The 22877-nt window shown below is 31.3% G+C and overlaps 3 protein-coding genes across 5 annotated transcripts; 1 reads left to right on the forward strand and 2 right to left on the reverse strand.

The window, feature by feature from the left end:
• Window positions 1-235: 235 nt before the first annotated feature.
• Window positions 236-7786, reverse strand: LOC107624044 (transcription factor PIF7). 3 transcript variants are annotated; one of them, XM_088502848.1, is made up of 6 exons: window positions 7656-7786; window positions 3048-3591; window positions 2281-2397; window positions 2071-2136; window positions 1124-1450; window positions 236-477 (listed from the first exon to the last, which is right to left on the reverse strand). In XM_088502848.1, exons 1-6 carry the CDS (start codon window positions 7721-7723, stop codon window positions 391-393), a joined length of 1209 nt encoding a protein of 402 aa, XP_088358974.1. In that variant the 5' UTR covers window positions 7724-7786; the 3' UTR covers window positions 236-390. The 3 variants fall into 3 exon arrangements, with proteins under 3 accessions (XP_088358974.1, XP_016181972.1, XP_016181970.1); XM_016326486.3 differs by lacking the exon at window positions 7656-7786 and adding an exon at window positions 4292-5748 and having other exon boundaries at window positions 2326-2397; XM_016326484.3 differs by lacking the exon at window positions 7656-7786 and adding an exon at window positions 4292-5743.
• Window positions 7787-8890: 1104 nt separating this feature from the next.
• On the reverse strand, window positions 8891-10590 carry LOC110268540 (uncharacterized). The gene is made up of 5 exons (XM_088502855.1): window positions 10373-10590; window positions 10030-10211; window positions 9533-9749; window positions 9348-9429; window positions 8891-9228 (listed from the first exon to the last, which is right to left on the reverse strand). The coding sequence occupies exons 2-5, from the start codon at window positions 10208-10210 to the stop codon at window positions 9022-9024; spliced, it is 687 nt and encodes a 228-aa protein (XP_088358981.1). The 5' UTR covers window position 10211; window positions 10373-10590; the 3' UTR covers window positions 8891-9021.
• Window positions 10591-10755: 165 nt separating this feature from the next.
• On the forward strand, window positions 10756-22549 carry LOC107624235 (uncharacterized). The gene is made up of 22 exons (XM_016326718.3): window positions 10756-11439; window positions 12245-12377; window positions 13144-13319; window positions 13806-13879; window positions 14084-14119; window positions 14213-14303; window positions 14723-14782; window positions 15333-15513; window positions 16433-16578; window positions 16798-16899; window positions 17499-17609; window positions 18154-18219; window positions 18321-18419; window positions 18574-18777; window positions 19213-19323; window positions 19756-20070; window positions 20207-20394; window positions 20484-20586; window positions 20729-20874; window positions 21031-21110; window positions 21544-21716; window positions 22126-22549. The coding sequence occupies exons 1-22, from the start codon at window positions 10786-10788 to the stop codon at window positions 22216-22218; spliced, it is 3342 nt and encodes a 1113-aa protein (XP_016182204.1). The 5' UTR covers window positions 10756-10785; the 3' UTR covers window positions 22219-22549.
• Window positions 22550-22877: the final 328 nt, after the last annotated feature.

Here is a 22877-nt window from a genome sequence, read left to right on the forward strand (position 1 = left end):
TTAAATTTATTATGCGATAAATTACTTTTATAAATTTTTTTTATGTGACGACTCATATTTAAATTTAAGAATATTTCATGCAAAACTTCATGAGGGGAAAAAAGAATATATATCATCAAAATGTGACTTGACAGTACCAAATGATAAAGCTATAGGCATCATGTGACAAGTATTTGTGCATTAATTTCATGAAATGATTGGATGGAGGAATATGGAGAAGAAGGGAGAAAACTTATTTTAAATAATGAGAATTTTTAATTTGGAGAATAAAGATATATAGGAAAGTTATTAAATTAAAATAAACATACATTGGTCATTTATTTATGTCCACTTCTTAATCTCTTTCACATTATTAACATGTTTTTACAATTCTCTTCTGAGTTGCTTTGCTCATGGTTTGATTTGATTGTTCTGATGATGATTCATCTGTTGGCTGTAAAATGCTGCCATGTTGTTCAACATATCCATATTAAGTGGCTGCAGTATCACATTTATATATTCTTTTTAATTAGTCCTTAATCACAAGAAGGAAAACAAAAAGTGTCTAACACATAAAATAAAAAACTTTTTTTTTTTTTAAAGGTGGGTACAAATTATAGAATCACAAAATCCGAAAAGGTTATATACGGTAGAAACTCAAGTGCAGTCGACTTCACGTGAAATTGATAGTTGAGAGTCGTTAGATGAAAATTTAGTCAAATCAGTCAAATAATCTAACGGCTCTCAATTATCAACTTCACGTGAAGTCGACTGAACCTGAGTTTTCACCGATATATATAATAGAGACAATTTATATAGCTTGTTTTGTCTCCTATCTAATACATTATTTTTTATTCCACTAAAATACTTATTGAACACAATTTTAAAGAATAAAAACAACATTTGCTAAACTAAATCATTGTAACTATTTAATAAATATTACTTTTTAAGGCTTTTTAATTATTTATAAATCAATCTATTATTTTTTTTTTAAATCATGAGAAATGGAAAGAAAACATAGGTTAATTGTTATATTGATTTTCAAAAAATTTTAATCTTATAATACATCATTCAATGACACACCAAGATTAACTAATTCAAATTAATTCTTTTTAAAAATAAAAAAAAATCAATAATGACATACTTGTGCAAAAGTAGGAGTCCCATATGAAGCAGAAGGCAGAGGAAATGAAGCATTGGTGCTTGAAGGCATCATCAAGGAAGGTGCAAGAAACATTGGAGCAGAGGCAGTGTTAGCAGCTCCAATTGTTGTTGTTGGTTGGATGAGTTGTGGAAACAATGGCCTAATTGGATTTGGAGCATTGTTTGCCATTGATCTTGCTAGCATAGACATTTGAAGTTGTTGTTGCATTATCATCTGTGGCATGCTCACACTCATCATCATTTCTATTTGTGCTTGAAGTTGTTTCAAGTACTTAATCACCTCATCCAACATTGAAGCTTTGTCTGTCTGCAATTTCAATTTCATTATATAAATAAAGACATTTAGGTTGTTCTTAGTAACTCGTAGCATATAAATTACTAGATATTCTATTGTCTTAATATTTTGAATGATATGATATCTTATTGTTCTTTACATTCATATCTCTTAGGACCGTCAAAATGGGTCAAATTTATTGGGCTAGCCCGTTTATCCATTTGAATGGGCGGGCTTTGCTTCCAAAATTAAGTCAATTTAAATTTTGGGCTAAACGGGCTGAGCCCGATTAACCCGAAAAAATAACGGAGTTGACTAGTCCGCGAATTAAACAGGTGGTCCGTTTAATTTTTTTTTTTTTACATTTTTTTAAAAAAAAGTTGCACTTTTAGTCTATATTTTTCTCGATCCGACCCATCAACTAAAAAAATTATTTTTTAAAGATTTTTGACATAATTGTCAAAATATTTTTTAAAAAATAAAATAAAAGAATAAACGGACTAGCCCGTTTAACCCACGGACTAACCCGTTTAACCCACGAACTGACTATAAACAATTTTAACTGAAAAATTATGGCTCGTAAATAAAACGGTTTAAACGGTCCAGCCCATTTAATTCCGTTTAACTATTTGTTGATTATTCTCACTTCTCACCTTATTTGCATTAGGCACTAACCGCTGCAATGCTTTCATCTTCTGATTAATTCTATCTCTTCTTCTCTATATATAGACCAACAAAAAATCAAAGGATTCAAAGTTTGATTTCTAGTAATAAGCTAGAAGATTATTAGCAAAATATAAGTAATTAAGTAATAAAGAAAACTTGAATTATATATTATTAGTATTATTTATTTATTTATTAACCCGCTCTGATTGATTATGGACGGCAGCAGTTCTATTTCTCCTTACAACTGATGATGATTTGCTCTGCCCTGTTTCACCTTTCCCACCATCTCTATCATTTTCATTATTCCGAACCTCCTGTTTAAATTCAAATCAATCACTTGTATAAAATATACGTTAAAATATAAAATATACATTAAAAATATATATATTTATACACAAATAAATAAATAATGACTGATTTTTTGTATACATGTGACATTTTTGTTACATTTAATCCCTAATAATACATTAGGCTACAATCATATATTATCATGCATATCAAGTTAGAACCAAGTTGATGAAATACTTAGTGCTTGTTTGGGCACTATTATTTTGATAAAAAAAGATTTTTTTTAATAAAAAAAGATATTTTTTTTATTTTTTAGCGTGTTTGGCAAATTTCGAATAGTGAAAATAGAAGCACTAGAAAAATCAGAAAAACATCTTTTTTGAAAAGCTGTAATTTATATATTTTTTTTAAAAGATCTTTTTTTTTAAAAAAAGATGTTTTTCATGTAATAAATAAACAAAAAGGTATTTTTATATTGTTATATCCAAACATAATTGATAAATAAAAAGATCTTTTTGCATGAGATATCCAAACATAAAATTATTTTTACTTTTTCATAAGATCTTTTAAAAAAAGATAACTCGAAAAAATTTTTTTTTTTAGAAACTCACCCAAACAAACTCTTAATAGAAATAAATAATAATAATAAAAAAGGAAGAGAGTAATTAAGGGTTACCGATCCACTTTGACAAGCAGAATCCTCCTCAAGAATCTTATCATTTTTGAAGCTTCTTGGACCAGAGTCAAGAGAAGGACACGTCATCATGGTTGTGATGTCATTGTTGTCCTTACAAAATGTGACACTAGCAGTAGCAACACCACATTTTCTATTATTAGTATTATGATCTTCTAATAACATCTTCTTAGTATTATTGATGCTAACATAATTAACATCTCTCCGATGTTGTTGTTGATCGGAATAAGAAGAATGTGATCTTTTCCTTGAAAGTGTTGGCACCATTTGATGATGTTCCCCTGAGGATGCAACAATGGAGCTTGTTGTGGTAGGAACATCAACATAAGCATGGTTGTCTTTTATGGTCAACTTTGACTTTTTATTGTTGCATGTGGCTTGTTGAACAATGGACTCTAATGTATCATGGGCCCTATTAACCCATATGGGCTTTTTTTGTGAAGTTGGATCAAGCCCACTGAGCCCATGCATTGATATCTGCCCATTTTCCCATGTCAGCTCTGCAATCTCATCATAATTATTAGCCCTGAAAAATCAAGCACAATACATATGAGACTTGATTTATTAGCAAAGTTTTAATTTTCCTCAAAATAGTTTATTAAATTGAGTTTTTTTTTTTAGATTAAAAAAGACAATCGCGGTTATATTTAGTAAATCAAATAAGAGTAATTTTTAACATCTAGAATGATTTTAATAGATATAAATATAATTAAAAAAAGTAAAAAAAAAAACATAGATATTTAGTGATATATAACATTATATTACATTTTTTTATGAAAAATACAAGGTATTTATAAAAAAATAAAAACTAATTTTTCTGAGATGACAGATATTACTATTTCTCCATTATTATTTGGCTATAATATAATAATAAGATTAAAAATAACTTTATAATTATACATATATTATAACTGAGATCAATAATTAAATTAATTTTGTAATTGAAATTATTATTTAAAAATACTGAAATATCTGACATCATAATACATGTAAAATGCTTCCAATAAGATATTTTCATAACAAAGATATGTAGATGCAAGAAAAGAAAATGAACAGTTGAACAAGATAACATGGGTATTCTATTATATTCTAATCTTTGATTCCTTAATAATAATAATCATCATCAAATTAAAAGGAGTAAATATATATATTAGTAAGTAATCAATATGAAGAAATTGGGGTTATGATAATTAATGAAAAGTGTAGAGAGAATAGTATATACATACATGGGAACAAGATGAGTGGTGGGAGGAGCTTGAGAAGATTTGGTAATAGTAATACCCTCTTCTAATTGGAGTGTTTCTTGTTCTTGTCTTTGTTGTTGTTGTTGTTTCATGTTCCAGTTTGGAACCAAATACTGATGACTACTACTACTCATAATACTCATGATTCTCTTTCTCTTTTTCTTTCTCTTTCTCTATGTTAAGTTGTTGTTTGTTGGGGAAGTAATATTTCAAGCTGGTCATACTCAAATCATGACCATATAATAATTATAATGCAAATAAAAATGAGTGACTTGTGTGTTGTGGTTTTCACATGCTCATACAACATTCATTTTAAAAATTTAAATTAATAAGAGAAAATAATATTAATGATTATATTTTTAATATTTTTTTAAATATTTTTTTAATTTATTTGATTTTTTATTTAAATATTTTATTTATTTATTTATTTATTTTATATTATTTTTTATTTTTAAAATTTATTAAAAATTAAATTCTATATTTTTCGGACGTAAAAATTTGATATTATATTATAAAATTATTTATTTTAAAAATTTAAATTAATAAAAAAATAACATTAATAATTATATATTTGATACATATTTTCTTCTCTAGCTTGTTTATTTCATTCCTTAAATCATTCAATAATATTATATTATTCAGTTCATCGGGTCCCACATTTGGTGTATCCATTTGTTGAGAGTTGAAATAGATTTCTCTAAGAAACTTGTGGTGCCTAGAAGTTCTTTCAAAGAGAATCGGATATAGTGACCCCTATTCACAAATAAATATCCACACAAGTTTACTATTAAAATGTGTAAACAATAATGATATATATTAATATGACGGCAAACTAACATATTATTACACTACACACACCAAGTATTGTTTGCATTTGACTCATTCCTTGTATATATGTCTAGTCTTGCAGACATAAGGGGACTTTTAATACTACACACACCAACGATTTATACGTACATAAATACATACATATATATGGTCCAATGTAAGTGCACATACACCCCACAATTGTGCTCTCTTCCAGCTATTAGGGTGAGGAAAACCAGGTGTATGTGTGTGTACGTATGTACATGCATAATATACATAATATATAATAATTTGAGGCTCAAAATTCATTCAATTAGATAATTAAGAGATCAGATATATGAAGCTAAGACACCTCCTTGATTGAGATTGCACATTGCTAGGGGCCACAAGAACAAAATATTTAAAATATTGGATTGTGATGAATATAAATACGTTTGGACGTAATATTGTTTTGATCTTTAAAGTTTAAAGCGTCTTATTTGAATTCAAAAAAGTTTTATTTAGATTCAATATAATTTATCCTGATATCAAAGTTAAATAATTCACTGAAAATATCTTACGTGACAGTAGTACAAGAATAAAGTCAATAATCTAAAGAACAAATACAAGTTCTAAAGACACAAAATTAACAATAGATGTATCAATATATTTATTTATCATTTTCTTTACAATTTAAATAAATTATTTCTATAAAACTAAAGAGAATATTAAATAAATGTATTGATGCATTCATTGTTGATTTTATATTTTTGAAGCTTGTATTTATTCTCTAGATTATCAAGCAACTTTGCTCTTGTATTACTGTCATGTAAAACATTTCATTAATGATTTAATTTTGACTTTAGAATAAGATTACAATAAAACTAAATAAAACCGTTTTGAATTTAAATAAGATATTTTAAACCTTAAAAATTAAAATAAGATTATGTCCAAACATAAAGAATCAATTTAATACTTTACCCATAAAAGTATTATCATTATCATGGTCTCACCTCAATTAGGAAAAAATTATAAGAATATTTTAAGACATCTTGAATGAAGAATTAGCTAAGGCCAATATAGATGATTATATACGTTAGATAGTTATTATATAAACAATAGTTACAAAAGTAGTTACAAGAGTTGTGAATTTAAGATAGCTAAATAGAAATTGAGTTAAAAAATTATAAAGAGAATAGAATAGTTTGTTATTAATTTTTAATATGTGTTATTTAATATAACATAATATATTTATACTAATATTGTATATATAATATTTTTTTAAAGCTGTTAAAAAACTATTTGAGATAGATAGTTATGTGCGTTTTTTTTAATATATTATTCTTTGCGTGTTATTTTTTTTATGATATAGATGAAGGTTTTAAATTAATAATAATAGGGTGTTATTTACTTAACTCATTTACTAATGAGTGGAAACACATTATGAAAAACTCATACCTCTCTAAATGATAATATTTCATATTTCATTATATATAATAATGTTCCATAGTTCTACTGGATTTTTTTATAGTAAGATATTTATTTTTCAATCTTTTATCAAAATGACAATAAAAAAAATATTGTCGTAGCGTGATTCTTTAATGTTATATAATTGTTTGTCTTAATAACATTATCGAAATTAATTGAATCAAGATAAAATTCAGCATCTATAATTCATGATAAATAATTTTTTCAAAAATATAGTGGTATAAATTCAAAATAAAAAAAATTTGACATAATTAAAATTTTTTATCTTAGGAGTCTTCTTACTAATAATGTGTTGTGAAATTAAGATGAATAGATAAAAATAGAACTAGAAAATTATAAGAATAAGAGAACTCTATTATTAATTCTCAATATGTATCACTCAATATAACATAATACATTCATACTAATATTGCATACACAATATTCTTCTCAAAGAAACTAAAAAACTATTTGAGATGAATAATTATGTGTGTTTTTTTTATGTGTTATTTTTAATGTATTAAAACCTTTTTTCTAAGATCTATTTATAAATAAAGATTTTAAATTAAATAATAATATATTATTTAACTAACCCACTTATTAATTAATAAAAATATATTATAAAAATTCATACTTTATTAATTGATAATGTTTTATATTTCATTATGTATGATAATACTTTAATTTATTATATAACATTCACAATAATAATCATTTTATAATATCAAGAATTTATGTATATAAATCACTATAAAATTTATGTATATAGATTATAGAAAACGTACATCATAATCGTATACCTATTGAATGCTAACACGTGGCATCCATAGAATAAGAAAGACCAATAATAATCGTGTCCACTTATATGAAAACTTGATCATGTAATACCTAGAGAGCTAGAAAGATTTATAGCATACATAAGTCTCATTTGGTGATTTCTTGTGTTGGTGATTAAGCAGGCAAGCACTATCATAGAGATAGAGACCTTATTATTAGAAAATAAAATATATAAATAAGAAATAAAAGTAAGTAATTAATTAACCAGTAATGTGTTGTTCTGGAAATTGAATATGCAAAAAGGACAGTATGTTACCTTTGGAACACATAAGTTGGGGCACTACATGGTCCTGAGCTATGCATATATACACCAAATTTCATCATCCGTAGTGGGGATCACCTATAATTTTGGTCGCCTATCAACTAAGCTATAGATACGCTTCTTCATTTCTGGCCACACATCCATACATACATATTGTTCTAGCGTTAGTAATATTTTTCAGAAGTATAGCTTGTTAACGATGTGGTTTGTCGTCTTAAACTATTCTCATAGAGTACATAGTCAAAAAGAAATGGTAACTCCGAACTATAATTCTATTGGAGATTGTTTTTTGTCAGAAACTCTTTAATGATTGTGGTCGAAGTTGAATTGAAAATAAGTAGAAGTGTACTTCTATAAGGCACTTCAATGATCAAATCAGTAATAAGTGTTTAAGAAGTATAATAATTTTATAAATATAAAATATTAAAAATAAGAACATAAAAAAATAACAAAGGTATGATTTTTGGTCATTAAGTCAACAATAATTATTAATAAAATTGTTGATGATAAGCTAAAAATAAATACACAATTAAAATTGAGTTATAACTTATATTAAGTAATGGATTTTGCCATTGAACTATAACTCAAATGACATAGTCTCTTCATACTCATTTAGAGGTTGCGGATTTGAGTGATATCTTGTCAATAATAATAAGAGAAAATGACAAATCGATCTCTGATTTTTTGGTCCGCGGCATTTAAGTTTCCGAGGATTTAAAAATACATTTAAATCTATAACCTCTTTAAAATTTGGACACATCCATCCCTGGGTCTAATTTGTCCTATTTTAAAAACTCTTCCACATATGCATCCGTATCAATCAAGTCAGTACAACGAGAGCACATTTAATTTTTTTTGTTGAGTCTAACAGACCCAAGTGAACATGAAGGATCGATATGTCCAAGTTTTAAAAAGGTTAGAAATTTAAATGTATTTTCAAATTCTCGAAAATTTAAATGTCCACGAATCAAAATGTCAAAGATTTATTTGTCATAAGATTTATTTTTGTAATGAAATTCAATAAAAAGTTGATATTCTTATTAACTACCTTGAAAACATAGTAACTGAATGGCTGAAGCATACATTTTAATTGGATAAATAACCAACTCAATCTACGTAGGTTAGGTAGATCAATATAATGTTTAGAAAATATTTTTAGAATGATATATTTTTCCACAAATACATTACCATTACACACATTACATACATCAAATATGAAATTTGAACAATTTGAGCAGCAAAGTCATCAATTTTAATTTCTATATACTATATCAATCTTTGTTATGTGTTATCATTGTATATACTTTTTAAGCCATGTTCTTATAATTGGGGTCTAATCCTCCAACAATACATGATGAAGCTATAAATGTGAGAAGCAGAAACAATTAATAGCAGGAGGAACCTTTCCTGTTTTTCTGATTTTATTAGCTTTTTCTGTGGCTCTAGATAACTCTTTCCTTCTTTTATCTTCCAATTGTGTTAAAGCACCTTGTGCTACCTTATCTATGCTTGCTATCTTATTATTATAATGTTGTGTTGTCACTATTCTTCTTTTCTCCAATTCATTCTGTACCACCATAACCAATTAATTATATGATGATATTTTCATGACAAGTATTACATGATACCGAAAAATATAACTAGCTAGAATAATAATATGATAAACTCATCATAATTGAGACAAACCTTCTTCTTTTCCATATGCATTTTGGCATGAATCTTTTTCTCTCTTTCCCAAGAAAGGATTTGGGACTTTATCTTCTCATAGCTACATACAAGAACAACAATGAACAGATATTAATCCACATTCTTTCCCTATATACATCATCAAACCACCAAACCATTATTTAAAAAAAAAAAAAACAGAGTACCGCTTTTGAATCTTTTTTAACTTGGCCTTTTCCCAAGCTTCTGCATTTGCTTTGTTGTTATGTTGTATAGGAATCCCTATTTGTTTTTGGTGCCCTTGTGTTTGGGGCACAGTCCTTTTAGAAGATATATCATCACTTGAACCTCTTAAAGGAACACTTCCTTCTTTTCTCCTTCCATCTTCTCCAAATGATGACCTTTTTACTGAAGTATCCCCTCCTATACATATAACAACAATTTATTTTCATTAAAATTTGTGAAGATTTTAGGATAAGTCTAATAAGAAATGAAACCTCTCTGATCTTTCATTTAATAATTAAAATGAATTAATATTGGCAAATCATTATTCTTCTAGCAATAGTTCTAATAATAATAATAAAAAAGCAAAGTATATTCCTTGGTCATAACAGTTATGAAATGGACTTAACTTGATGAACATATATAACTATATAAGCATGCAATCTGGAAATTAAACATTAACTAGTAGTTAATTAATTACCATAAGTCGGTCGTTCAGATAGGGTGCTATGGTTTTTCCTTCTCATGGATTGAGGCCTTGAAATCAGGTTGGCAGCAGCAGCTTGTTCTATTGAATGAATGGAAAATGCAGCAGCTGCAACTGCTGTCACATGCTTGTCATCATTTCTAAATTCACTCTTCAAATTTCCCCTTCTGAACATTCTATAATGATGATAATAAAACAAAAATAACAACGATGATTTTGATATTGTTAGTCTCAAATTAAGTAAGATAATAAATAACAATAATCTCAGTGGCATTATCACAAACAGTTTACATGCAGTTTGAAACTAAACACTGCACTTTTGAATGAAACTACGTACCTTGTCTACAAAAACTTGCACATTAGGTTTGGATCTGAAATCTGAATGAATTGAAGATGATGAAGTCACGATGAGAGTATATTGATAAAGCTGAACAGGAAATGGTGAGAAGCAAGGTGAAATTTGATGCCTCTGCACGCAGCCTCTAAAGGAAGCAAAGGATCTTTTAATTTTGTATATATAGGTTTGTCAGAGCTACTTTATGCATTGCGGATGAAGCTGGAAGGGTATAATGTCACGTTCTACAGCTTTAATTTCTGAATTAAGAATGGAAGTGTATTGGCCCAAAAGGGCCCATGAAAAACTCGTCCAAAAAGGCCCAAAAGGGCCCATGAAATTGAAAACGTAGAAGGGGAGTTTTTGGCGCTGAGAAGTTAAAACCTGAGGGAGTGAGTGAGTGAGGAAGAAGAAGAATGGGTCTAACAGAAGAACAGAGACAACAAATCGAAGCAAATCGCCAAGCCGCTCTCGCCAAACGCAAAGCATTTCTTGAATCCCAACAACAACAACAACAACAACTACTTTTCAAATGCCAGAAGCTCTCTCATTCTCGCTACTCTTCTTCAACATCCAAACCCGCCCTTATTCCAAAGTTCGTTGCCAGGCTCGAAATATGCTCTCCAGATTCCTTCTCCGTTGTGCCTATCCCCTCCGACGACGACACCTTCTCCGCCCTCAACGGCCTCCTCTCCGACCTCCTCCCCTCTCACTTCACTCAGATCTCCACCGCCGTTGCCGATGCCTCTGTCTACCACCTTTCCGACTACCTCCGCGTCCTCAACTGCCTCAAGGCAGCATCTCACCAGATTGCTGACGTGGAGGACATTCCCTGGAACACGCTCAAAGCCGTTGAGACCATGATGCTGGCGTCTGGTGGTGGCGGCACCTGGACCCCGACCAGGCCCGAGCATCTCACCGACGAGCAGGTCGAAGACCTCATCGCGAAGCTTCCGAGGAGTTTGGTGGATGCTCTGATGCCGTTTCAGTTGGATGGGATTAGGTTTGGACTCAGAAGGGGTGGAAGGTGCCTCATTGCCGATGATATGGGACTCGGAAAGACCCTCCAGGTACTCTATTCAAAAAAATAAAAACAAAAATCGCATCTATTTTGCTTTCCCTGTGTCTTTTAGGTTAAGTGATTAAACTGTTTGTTTTTGTTGCGAGGATGTTAGAATTAATTGAGTGGACCTAATTTCGTTGCACAAACTAGCTCAACTAGGAAGTATAGAATGTGTATATGTATTGCCACTTCTTAAGGAGTCTGGTGATTGCTGGGGAGTAATGTGGCTTCTAAATTGTAATGTTTTGGCTGTTTATTTGAAGATTTCATTGATATTTATAGGCTTTTGTGATTGGTTGGTGCGAATTTGTTCACTGCAATTGGAGCAACTGCAGGAATAAAATTTGGCATTTTAAAAACACTCGGTTCATTGAGTGGTAGGCAAACTCATCACTTTTTCAGTAGTCTTGAGTTCAAACTTTACTGGTGGAAAATACCTTAAGCGATAGTTGCTCGAATCGATGGAGTTGAACTTCTGGTGATAGGTTTTACATACTAGAGATAAAGACCCAAAAGGACTGATAAGTTCTAGGGACTAGAGATTTGTCAAGTGGTGTTCATGGGTTCAAATACTAGAGATGGCTTCTATGCTTGCTAATTGCTAGGGTAAGGTTGCATATGTCTGTCCTTTTCAGACCCAATGAGGGGGGAGCTTCATGCACTAGCCAGCCCTTTTAGAGACTAGGACTTAGTGTTCGGTGCCATTTTTTTTTTAATTTGAAATTGGTTGCACTGTATTTATTTATTTACCATGAAATATCTAACAAGGAGTAGTGATCTATGTAGTTATTTTTTTCGAATGCACATTTTAGGCGATTGCTATTGCGGGATGTTTCATGCATGAAGGTCCTATACTTGTGGTTTGCCCTGCTGTTTTGCGTTTTTCATGGGCAGAAGAATTGGAACGTTGGCTTCCTTGCTGTTTGCCTGCTGATATTCATGTTGGTAATGCTGTATAATTTAAGTTGTGCATGATGCTATGTATTATGCTGCCTATTAAGTTCAAGGTAGGAGTCTGGTCTGGTTCTTGAGATGAATGAGGGTTTTTCCCCATAACAAATACCATACAGTACATATCCAGAGATTCTACTAATGAAAGTGTAACTGTTGAATTGCTTTGTTAGGTGCACAAATCTAATCGTCTTCTAATGATGCATCATATTAAAATTTGATTTGTCACTAGGAGACTACAATCTTGAAATATGAACAGATATTGGTTTTGAGAATGGCAATATCAATACACCAAAAAGTGGGAAGGTGAATGAGGCACATTTTAAATCTGGTTTGAGAACTCTACAATGAAAGTTGGATGGAAGTTTTGTTGCAATGGTGTTTAGTAAAAAGTTGAGCACAGTTATACCCAACAAGATGAGCATGAGGCCATGAGTTGATGATCATATATATATATTGGTGCTTTTTTCTTAGGATTTTCTTTGGTGTATATAGGAAATTAGGCTTAATGAATTAAGGTTTTGAAGGAATGTTGTGTTATGGTGCGGTCAAGAAAAATTCGAACTGTACAGGCATGGATTTATTGAAGAAGGATTAAGTTTTTGAAATATTGTTATTTGTCTAAAGCAATTTCTTAGGCCAAGTTTGATTTTAACAATTTGAATAAAACTTTTTATTTTTTTATTTTAATATTTTTATTGTGATCTTTTTCATTCATTCTACTTTGTAATTTAGATTGTGATTGTTTCTTCTAAACCAGTTTTTGGTCATCAAGATAACCCTGTTCATTTAACAAGATGCCCTAGAGTTGTGGTTATTTCTTATACCATGCTCAATCGTCTAAAGAAGAACATGATTGAACGTGAGTGGGCTCTCCTGATTGTTGATGAATCTCATCATGTGCGATGCACGAAGAAAGCCAAAGAGTCAGGAGAGGTTTGCTGTATTTCCATCGCTTTTTCTTGTTTGTAAAATTTGGAATTCATAAAATCAATGTTAGTTTATGATAGATATAAATTCCTTTGTTATTAACTGCAATTGTTACTTATCTTGTATGCTACATTTAGAGAGATAAAAAAAAGGGGGGGGGGGGGTGGGAGGGGGCTTATTTTTGTGCATGTTTGACTGGCATCTTGTGTTCATTCATATAAAGCATTTGTTTCCCTTTGCCTTTGTGTGCATATATCATTAGCTTTTCCTTTAACTTGGCAATTGGCATCTCTTCTGCTGTTGTGGTACCAGAAAGAAGCTTCTAGCAAATGATTATTATACAATTTTACATTAGTTGTTCAAGATAAAAACTTCCAGGAAATCATGATTTTGTCTTTATGATTACCTGCATTGTTATCTCTTTTTGTGTTCTTCAGCTGAAACCTAAAGAAGTGGCATTTATATTATCTGATTTTTCTTTTGTTCTAACAGACACAAGCTGTTCTTGATGTGGCAACGAAAGTCAAGCATATAGTTCTGCTATCAGGAACGCCCTCATTGTCAAGGTTGTAGCATAGTTCACAGCAACCCACTGCTGCATAAGCTTTGATGCTGATGAAAACAAATATATTTTTTTTTTCTATTTGGTTGGGGCTTCATATTTTTTGACTTTCTATTCTTCCTTTCAATTTGGTTCCACTTTTTCTTTTTAGTTATTTTACTTAATGTGATCTTGTACCTTATGTGCATATCTTCCTAGGTGCTAATAGACCATTTGACATTTTTCATCAGATAAATATGTTATGGTAAGTATATTCACATTGAACATTTGTAACTTTTAAAATATCTTTCTTGTAGTTCTGTTGACTAATTTTCTAAACAATGCATATATTTTACAGGCCTGGTTTGTTGGGGACAAATAAACGTGAGTTTGCAAAAACCTATTGTGACATGAAATTTTTCATGGGCATCCAAGGAAAAGTGTTTGCGGTATTCCTTCTAGAAGAGCTCTTATTATCTACTTTGTGTTTGTGTGTGTGTGTGTGTTTATGTCTAATTTATGCATGTATATATTTGGTTAATTTTAATAATATAAATATAATGAATAAACAATAAGGTTTGACTGTGGTTTGCTAGTGGAAATGTTGTAAATTTTTAATGTTTTGTCTCTTCTAGATCATTATTTTTTTTTTTAAATATTTTTAAAAGATCAAAGGTGCTTACAAGAGCTTTCAATTAACTTTTTTTTATCTTTTTGATGGGAATTTCAGTCGTGGACCCATTTTCGATAACAAGGTTTTCATCATTTTATTTTTTAGTTAATTATTTGTGATGAGGAAAAAAGCGATAAAATCTATTTCGATGGATCAACCTGTTTTGGGTATTTATTTGTTGGGATTCTGCTGCAGGATTATTCAAAGGGCATTCGGTTGGTGGAGTTGAACGTGTTACTTAAGCAAACTGTTATGGTGTGATCTCAATCCTCAAATTTTCTCATGATGACTTTGTGTTTATTTTTCTTTTCCTTTGGACTATTCCCCTTAATTACTTTTGTAGAGGTATTCTTTTGCTTGGTTTCTGGTTTGTAAACGTCAGCCTGGCATATTTATGTAATTAGAGCAAGTATACTCCTCCCTTTTTTATCCAAATCTGATTCTTTGATGACTGTAATTGCCCTCAATTTATTTGGATAGCCTATCCAATGAGAGAAGGCTTGATGCAGTTTTTATGAGACAAGGCTTGATATTTTTGAATAATTGTGTCTTTGGTTCACATTCTCAACATATGGATTCCATACCAACTACTTATTTTGCAGTCAATGTTGTGGCATTTGTTTAAGGATAGTTTGGGTGTAGTGATTTTGATTATATTATACATATGGTTGGCTTTTACACTTTATGCACTTAAAACCAATGTTTACTTTGTCATGTCTCCCCCATTGGATTTAACACCACTTTATGATATTGGTCCTATATTGTATAGAATACTATCTTATTTTCCTTTTCATGTATTGTGTAGATAAGGCGTTTGAAGGAACATGTGATGCTACAGTTACCTCCAAAGCGGCGGCAAATTATAAGACTGTTGTTGAAGAAATCAGATATTGTTGCTGCAAAAACTGCAGTTGGGGCATTGACAATTGATGACCCTGAACGTGCAAGTGAAGACATGCCTCTAGGAAACTCAGATGAAGTTGATGGTATTGTTTAGGAACCTTTGCCTCTACTGTGTGAAACGATGGATTTGTATGTCAACTAATGTTTAATCACATAATAACTCTCAGTTCATCATTGTTTTATTCATTGTTGATTTGGATGAGATTGCATAAAAAAATTCTGTATAGTGTTGTAGACCAATTACTGTAGAACAAGGAATCATTCATGTGGTTGTTTATCATTTTATAACTGAAATGTAGCCTTAAGCGTAGGTCATTTAGACTTCATGGTTTTTTTATGGTACCAAAGTGACAAATAGTATAAAGATCACAAAAAAGCCAAATAGGAACCCTCAAGTGTCATATAACTAATACAATGTTGGCCTCTTTGATAAGATTACATTACCAACCTACCTTTTATCTGTGAGATTTAGGAATTTTAGAATACCAGAAGTTACCTAATAATGTACAATATTGTATTTAGGAATATGATAAAGTATCTTAACTGATATCTTAGGGTTGACTTTCATATTTTTCTTTAATTTCACATTTTGTATTTAAAATTATGATTATGAGTTTAGTACCATTATAAATTGGGATCAGTGCTCTGTTTTTTGTATCACTAGACATATCATATTGGATCATATCATATATATAGCTGATATTCAAATCTCTATTCTCCCTTACTCCTTGCTAAAACCGACCCATAATATTAACTTTGTACCGCAGTAGCAATGTCTCTGTTATTTTGCTGCTACATACCCAAAAATTCAAATTGTTATTTACTATGCTCTTTTTCATCTTTCTGTTTGACTGTTTGTTATGAGATGTTTCAGCCATCAAATTCTTAAATTTTCTTCTAATGCCACTCTCTGTCTGTCTTGCTATTCTTATGCATGTAATCATATCTTATTAAAACTGCAAGAATATATGGTATTAATCTTTTTCACCTCTCTGTTGCTAGGGGACCTTTCTGTCCAAGAACTTGGGATTGCAAAGCTTTCTGGGTTTCGTGAATGGCTTTCCCTCCATCCACTCATAGCAGGATCGGAGAATTCTAAAAAGATGATAATTTTTGCTCATCACCACAAAGTTCTTGATGGAGTACAGGTGCATTTATCCTCATTGGAAGCCACTGTTTATTAAATTCATTTGGCAGCATGTAAAATGGTTGAGTTGTTTTCCTCTTCCTAGATTGTTTGAAATCAGCTATTCCCAACCTCATTTTCTTAGGCCCTTGGTGCATTGATTACCTTAATGTCCAAGTCCCACACCATGAATGTGTAGATTTAATTTCTGACATGAAGTTTGTTTTCTGAACCATTTTAGGAGTTTATATGTGAGAAAGGTGTAGGTTTTGTGCGAATTGATGGAAGTACTCTTCCAAGAGATAGGCAATCAGCAGTAGTAGCATTTCGATCATCATCAGAGGTATTAGCTGTCTTTACAGTTTTTAACCCCGAATTTGTTGTGATGATATCCAGCTCTCTTTTTCCCTCATTTATAATGTTTCTTTGAAATTTTAAAATTTGATACATACTGAATAATAAATACACATAATTTTTTCCCCTTTTGCTTAAATAAAAATTTTTATTTGTGGCACCTGAATTGTGATAACGATCAGCTGACATCTTTTCCCCTTCTTAATTTTCAGTGTTGGTCTATTGGCCTTGGCCAAATTGTGGGCAGGCTTGGAGAGTCATAATTAGTATTACTAGTGGAAAAAATTAACTAATGTTGTTTAATTTTTTAAATGGACACTTTGGATCAAATTTTAAAAATTGTTTCTTATTTTGGATCGAAGGTATTAAAAATTTATGTGCCTTGTTAAGATTGAGTCTGATGGCCCTCCACATGTTACAAGAACAAAAGAACCATATTGACCATTTTTGTTAACTATTTGCCTTAGTGTTTGTATGCACATATGTGTGGCCTTATTTTTTGTCTGTGTCGTTCAGACAATTGTGGACTTATTTTATTTTATTTTGTTACTTAGGCCTACTTTGATTTGAGTTATATTTGCATGCCAGGTTAAAATTGCGATAATAGGTATTTTGGCAGCAGGTTTTGGACTTGATTTCTCAACAGCACAAGATGTGGTGTTCTTGGAGCTACCTCAGTGCCCAACTGTAATGCTTCAGGTTCTGTATAATTTACATAATGGTACCGTCTTTATTATATAAATACTATATATATTGAATGGCTTTTTATTTTGTGCTGGATGCTTCATTGTTAACAATGCTGTGACCACATTAAAAGATGACCTTAAAGACAAAGAATGTTAAGTTTGGTGCATCTATGTACAGCTGTTGATGATAACATTATTGCAAAATTGGAGCAGGGGTGAACCAATGAACTGATTAACTGAAAATAGCACTGTGTGGATGCTGAACTAACATACCTATAATGGGACTTAATGTCATTGTTTTTTTTATAATATCGTCCGTAGTTTCACTTGGTGCACAATTTTTTGTCATCAATCTGATGTGTTAATAGTTCTCACCTACCGTATTTCATTTGTGATAGTTACCTTAATTGTGGCAATCACATAATTTTATTTTAGTTTATTAGACTATTCTTATTGATTTTAATGATTCCATCATATGAAGCATATGATGTGCTGGTATTCTTTATACATAAAGGGTATAAGATCTTAAAACGTAAATAAGATGAACCTTTTTGTAGGCCGAGGATAGAGCTCATCGACGGGGGCAAAAAAATGCAGTTAATGTATACATATTCTGTGCAAAGGTGATGCTTGGCTCTTATTTTGAAGATTTGAGGGGAAAAAAAAAAAGCTTGTTGTGGTATGTACCTCTCAAGTAGCATTTTTTCATGTGATCCATCTGCAGGATACCTCGGATGAGTTGCGTTGGAAAAACTTGAATAAAAGTTTGCACCGTGTTTCAAAAACAACAGATGGAAAATATGATGCAATGAAGGAGATAGTGGTATTGTAATTTTGGTTAAAATGCTTTTAGTTGAAGTCACTATCTGATTTTGCTCTTTTAGCATTGGTGGCTGTTAGAAGTTTATTATTTGTCTATTTACTTTTGTATTCTCTTTCACCAACCTCATTTTCCTTTTGGGGATGCGGGGTGGCAGGTTGATGATATTTCTTACTTAGAGACATATTTCAAAACTGATAGTTCTGACGAGCAATCTGCACGTGAAAAGGCATTAGTTGAAACACTGTTGGATAAGAAACCTTCCCCAGTAAATTTAAGTGAATCTGAAGTAAAACAAGATGATAAATCTGATGAGCAGGCTTCTTTTGACAATAACTCAATTTCTACTGCTAATATCACGGTAAGACTTGTGAGTCTTGTAGTATGGGTTTTAAATCGTGTGTGTTACTTTAGCATGGTATTTAGTTGTCTTCTTTTCCCTATTATTTTATGGTAAAGTACAATTGATACATGTAACAAACTCCACCTAGTGGATTAAGGCTTAACAGTTTATTTCCTATTTCTATTTTTTACTATTATATTCTCGTGGTAGAATAGGATAGTATTGTTTCCTGCATTGATTTTGACAAGGCTTCAGTTATGGATGCAAATTGTAGTCTAGACGTGTTTTATACTGAGGATAGATTGTTTGGGAAGAGTTTTTAAGAGAAAAATGAAATGATAGAGGTGAATTGACATTACAGTTTATTTAACAGGGAGGGAATGGCAACATTTTTATTCATGTGTGGTTCCGTGTGTTTGTGAATGGCTAACGATCTCATGTCTTATTTTTCAGGTGCAGGACAAGAAATCAATTCCAACAGTAGAAGCAGATGACATGCAGCCTGACCATCAACTAGAAACAGATGGACATGGGTCTAGTCATGTTGGTTCTCTGCGTTTTGAGGTAACATTTATTGTCATAGTTGTTGATTGATATAAGAATGAGTTGGTTCGTTGACACATTGGTTATTACCCTAAATAATCAAAACAAGGCTCATGCAGTAAGCATGTCTTGAGTGATTTCTGACAATGCTGTAACTTGATTATTACTATTATTTTTATTATTGAAAAAAAATACATGCAACAGTCAGATTTTCACCTTTTATGAAGTATTATCTGATGTTATAGGTGTGTCTACTTACATTAGTTTCAATGGATCCTGCGATAGATACCTAAAGTCCTAAACTGATACATATATATATATATATATATATATATATATATATAGAGGGAAAAAAATAAAAAGAACAGAAGAGGACAAGTTAAAAGTTTTAATTGGTGCCTGTGTCAATTTTTATCATTGTTATGAATATGGGAATCTTCCTTTGCCCTTCAGGTGAGCCCATACACTGGTAGGATCCACTTGTATTCTTGCGTTTTGGGTACAGATGTAAGACCGCAGCCACTTTATGAAAATTTCCGACCAGAGGAACTTGAGTTGCTATGTCCTGTTTCTGATGATGAGAAAAAGAAGATAGAAGTTAAATCTGTCAAGGAGAATCCTGTTTATAGGCATTCTCTCATGGAGTTTGCACATGAGTGGAGGAGTTTGAGGCCAATTGAACGCAAGAAGTTACTTGGGAAACCATTACAGCTTCCTTTGGCAGTTGAATTATGCTATTTGAGTGAAAGCAATAACCACAATAACAAGGTTCCCATACTGTATTCCTGAACTCTGTTTTGATGAATATGATAATGTTTTGAATAAACTGTTGATCTTTGTTTTTTCTTTTATTCTGGGCTTTTGTGTATGAATATATAACTTAGCAGAAGTGTACAACTGACAGGGGTTATTAAATGGTGGAAGCAAACGACGTATGACACCTTTGGTGGAGGTCTGCCATCCTTTACCCGAAGACGCTGTGTGGAAGAAGGTTTATCTACGAAGTGGCCTTGGTAAGAAGGAAAAAGAATATACTCAAGGCTGGAGTGTGACTGATGAACCACTGTGTAAGCTTTGTCAAAAGCAGTGCATGTATGTCCTTGACCAATCATATACTCATGTGTTGCTCTTTATTCACTAAATGTTCTTGTCTTTATTCTTTAATAATACTCCACTCTCAGGGGTAAGAATGCCAAGGCACCTGAATTTTTCGAAGACCTGTTTTGTAACCTTGCCTGCTATGAAGAGTATCGCATGAGAACAAGCAACAGATTCTTACGTCAGGTAGTATTAATCATATTCAGATTACAGCTATCTTGTTTTGTTGTCCTGATGTTTCTCTATTTGAAGCCGTAGTAGGTATTTTTTATTTTTTATTTTTCCTGTCTCTGGGCTACTGTTAATTTGCTGGAGATTATTTGTTCAGGAACTTTTCCAAATTGAACATGGTGTGTGCACAAATTGCCTATTGGACTGCCATAAGCTTGTTGAGCACATAAAACCTTTATCATTGGAAAGGCGACGAGAGTACATTGAGAAAGTAGCACCAAAAGTCGCAAAGCGGAAGAAGATGTGAGTCTATGAAAGTGAAATACCTAATAACAATTCTCTTAAGATGTGAAAGATTGTAGGCTTGTTAGAAGACTTCTCATACAGAACAATGTTAATAAACTTGCTTAATTAGGTTGACACCAACGTTTTTCTGAATCAGTTATTGACTTTCTACAGGCTTGAGAAGCTTGTCAATGATCCAACTGAAGGCAATGCATGGCATGCTGATCATATAATTCCAGTGTATCAAGGCGGAGGTATGATTTACTTGAGAGCTAAAATCCTACCTGCCTAGGAAAAATTATATGTCTACGTTGAGTGATGTGTTTGTTCTGCAAATGAAAATATTTTCTACATTTTGTTTCAGGGTATTGTGTTCATTCATAATTCTTAAACACTTATTTTGGCATATACTTTAGACTGCAGTTAAAATAATAAACTTGTTCAACGAAGTTTGAATTGGCCTACTGAAAGGCAACATAGAATGATGTGTGTCAACATTTATTTAATCAGTTTTAAACTAATACACCTGTTCAGCCAAGTTTCCATTATTTATTTTTGCTAATTTTTCATTTTGTTTCTTATCTATTACTGTGTTCTATAAGATTTTCACACTGATATGTTGGTTTATGTTATGTCTCTTCACAGGAAAACATTAGATTTAGCTTTTCCTTGTTTTTATTTTTATAGGTGAATGCAAACTAGAAAATATGAGGACTCTGTGTGTGGCCTGCCATTATGATGTTACCAAAGAACAGTGTGATGAGCGACGCAAAGCAAGAGCAAATGCCAGGAAACACCTAAAATTTGTAATGAATAACCTTAAAAATGGTCTGACGGGCACTACTGTCTCTAATGCTAAGGTATATTGCAAGCATAATTCCATTTTCTGTTGATGCATTTGAGTCAGTTTGCCAGACTGCATTTGTGTAAGTATGGCTGTGCTAGATGCAGGATCTGCATTCAGGTGAAAAAGCTATAATTACTAGTAAAAGGTTATTAATATGACCCAAATATGGAGGTATTTTCATTTCCTAAAATTACACGATACTTAAAAGCTTATAGTATAGCAAACAAATTTATTAAAAACTAATATAAAACAGAAATTCTCAAATAAATAACTCAAGTTAGCACAATAATTGTGACTGCAGTAAAACTTGGCTAATATATCCTTTACTGCTATCTATTACTTGATAGTTTATTCATAGATTGCTTTGTAAGTAAATGTCATAGCATATATTCATATTCACATAACTTTTGTATAAAATTCAGGAGCATGAGGCACAGGAAGGAGATAAGCTCTTTATCAATGTCCCTGGAAGTGCATATTCTCTAGCTGATCCCTCAGAAAGTGGAAAACATTAAATATATACATCATTATTTTATTGCTATAGAAATGTCCATTATTTGATTTTGCAGCAGCAGTGTTCAACATATGGATTTGGAAAAGCCCCTCTAAGCCTAAGATTAAGATAATCTTGGATTTTGGAGCTTCAATTTGCAACACAATTTGCAACACATGATTGATTGCAACTGCTATTCCAAATTTCCAACCAATATTTTGTATGTAGTGTTGTATTAGTTAGTACTCCATTTTGCTGACTACACGACCAAATTGTTTTGTGGGTCATGTTCCTATTCTGATGAAATGTATTTTATTCTCTATTAATGAAATTGTCCATATATTTCATCGTACGATTCTGGCGACTATATACCAAGCAAATATAGAATTGTGTAGTTTAGGTTGGCTTAATGTAATTCTACTTGTGACTTTTTTACTTATTCTATTTTACCATATAAATAAGAGAATATCAATGAGTTAAGATAAGAGAAATCAGTGGTAACTTAATTTTTCAAAAGAGATATAATTATCATTGCAATAATTCTTAGAGCACACTAATGATAATTAATCAAATGAACTTATGTAGCATTAGAAATCTGCTAAGGGGTATTTTCAAATCACTCATTTTAAACATCGAAAGTAACAGCTACCAAATAAAAAATACAAGGAATAACTTATTATG

The sequence above is a fragment of the Arachis ipaensis genome, chromosome B10 (genome assembly GCF_059453495.1).
Source record: "Arachis ipaensis isolate K30076 ecotype BB chromosome B10, ASM5945349v1, whole genome shotgun sequence".
Classification (NCBI taxonomy): domain Eukaryota; kingdom Viridiplantae; phylum Streptophyta; class Magnoliopsida; order Fabales; family Fabaceae; genus Arachis; species Arachis ipaensis.

Coding starts and splice junctions, on each gene's coding strand:
- LOC107624044 (XM_016326484.3), bottom strand. CDS start 4,452: ATGAGTATTATGAGTAGTAGTAGTCATCAGTATTTGGTTCCAAACTGG. Junction 3,592..4,291: donor ACCACTCATCTTGTTCCCAT/GTATGTATATAC, acceptor TTGATTTTTCAG/GGCTAATAATTATGATGAGA. Junction 2,398..3,047: donor CTGCTTGTCAAAGTGGATCG/GTAACCCTTAAT, acceptor GAATTTAAACAG/GAGGTTCGGAATAATGAAAA.
- LOC107624235 (XM_016326718.3), top strand. CDS start 10,786: ATGGGTCTAACAGAAGAACAGAGACAACAAATCGAAGCAAATCGCCAA. Junction 13,320..13,805: donor AAGCCAAAGAGTCAGGAGAG/GTTTGCTGTATT, acceptor TTGTTCTAACAG/ACACAAGCTGTTCTTGATGT. Junction 16,579..16,797: donor AAGTTCTTGATGGAGTACAG/GTGCATTTATCC, acceptor GAACCATTTTAG/GAGTTTATATGTGAGAAAGG.
- LOC110268540 (XM_088502855.1), bottom strand. CDS start 10,210: ATGTTCAGAAGGGGAAATTTGAAGAGTGAATTTAGAAATGATGACAAG. Junction 9,750..10,029: donor ATCTGAACGACCGACTTATG/GTAATTAATTAA, acceptor TTATATGTATAG/GAGGGGATACTTCAGTAAAA. Junction 9,430..9,532: donor TTAAAAAAGATTCAAAAGCG/GTACTCTGTTTT, acceptor TCTTGTATGTAG/CTATGAGAAGATAAAGTCCC.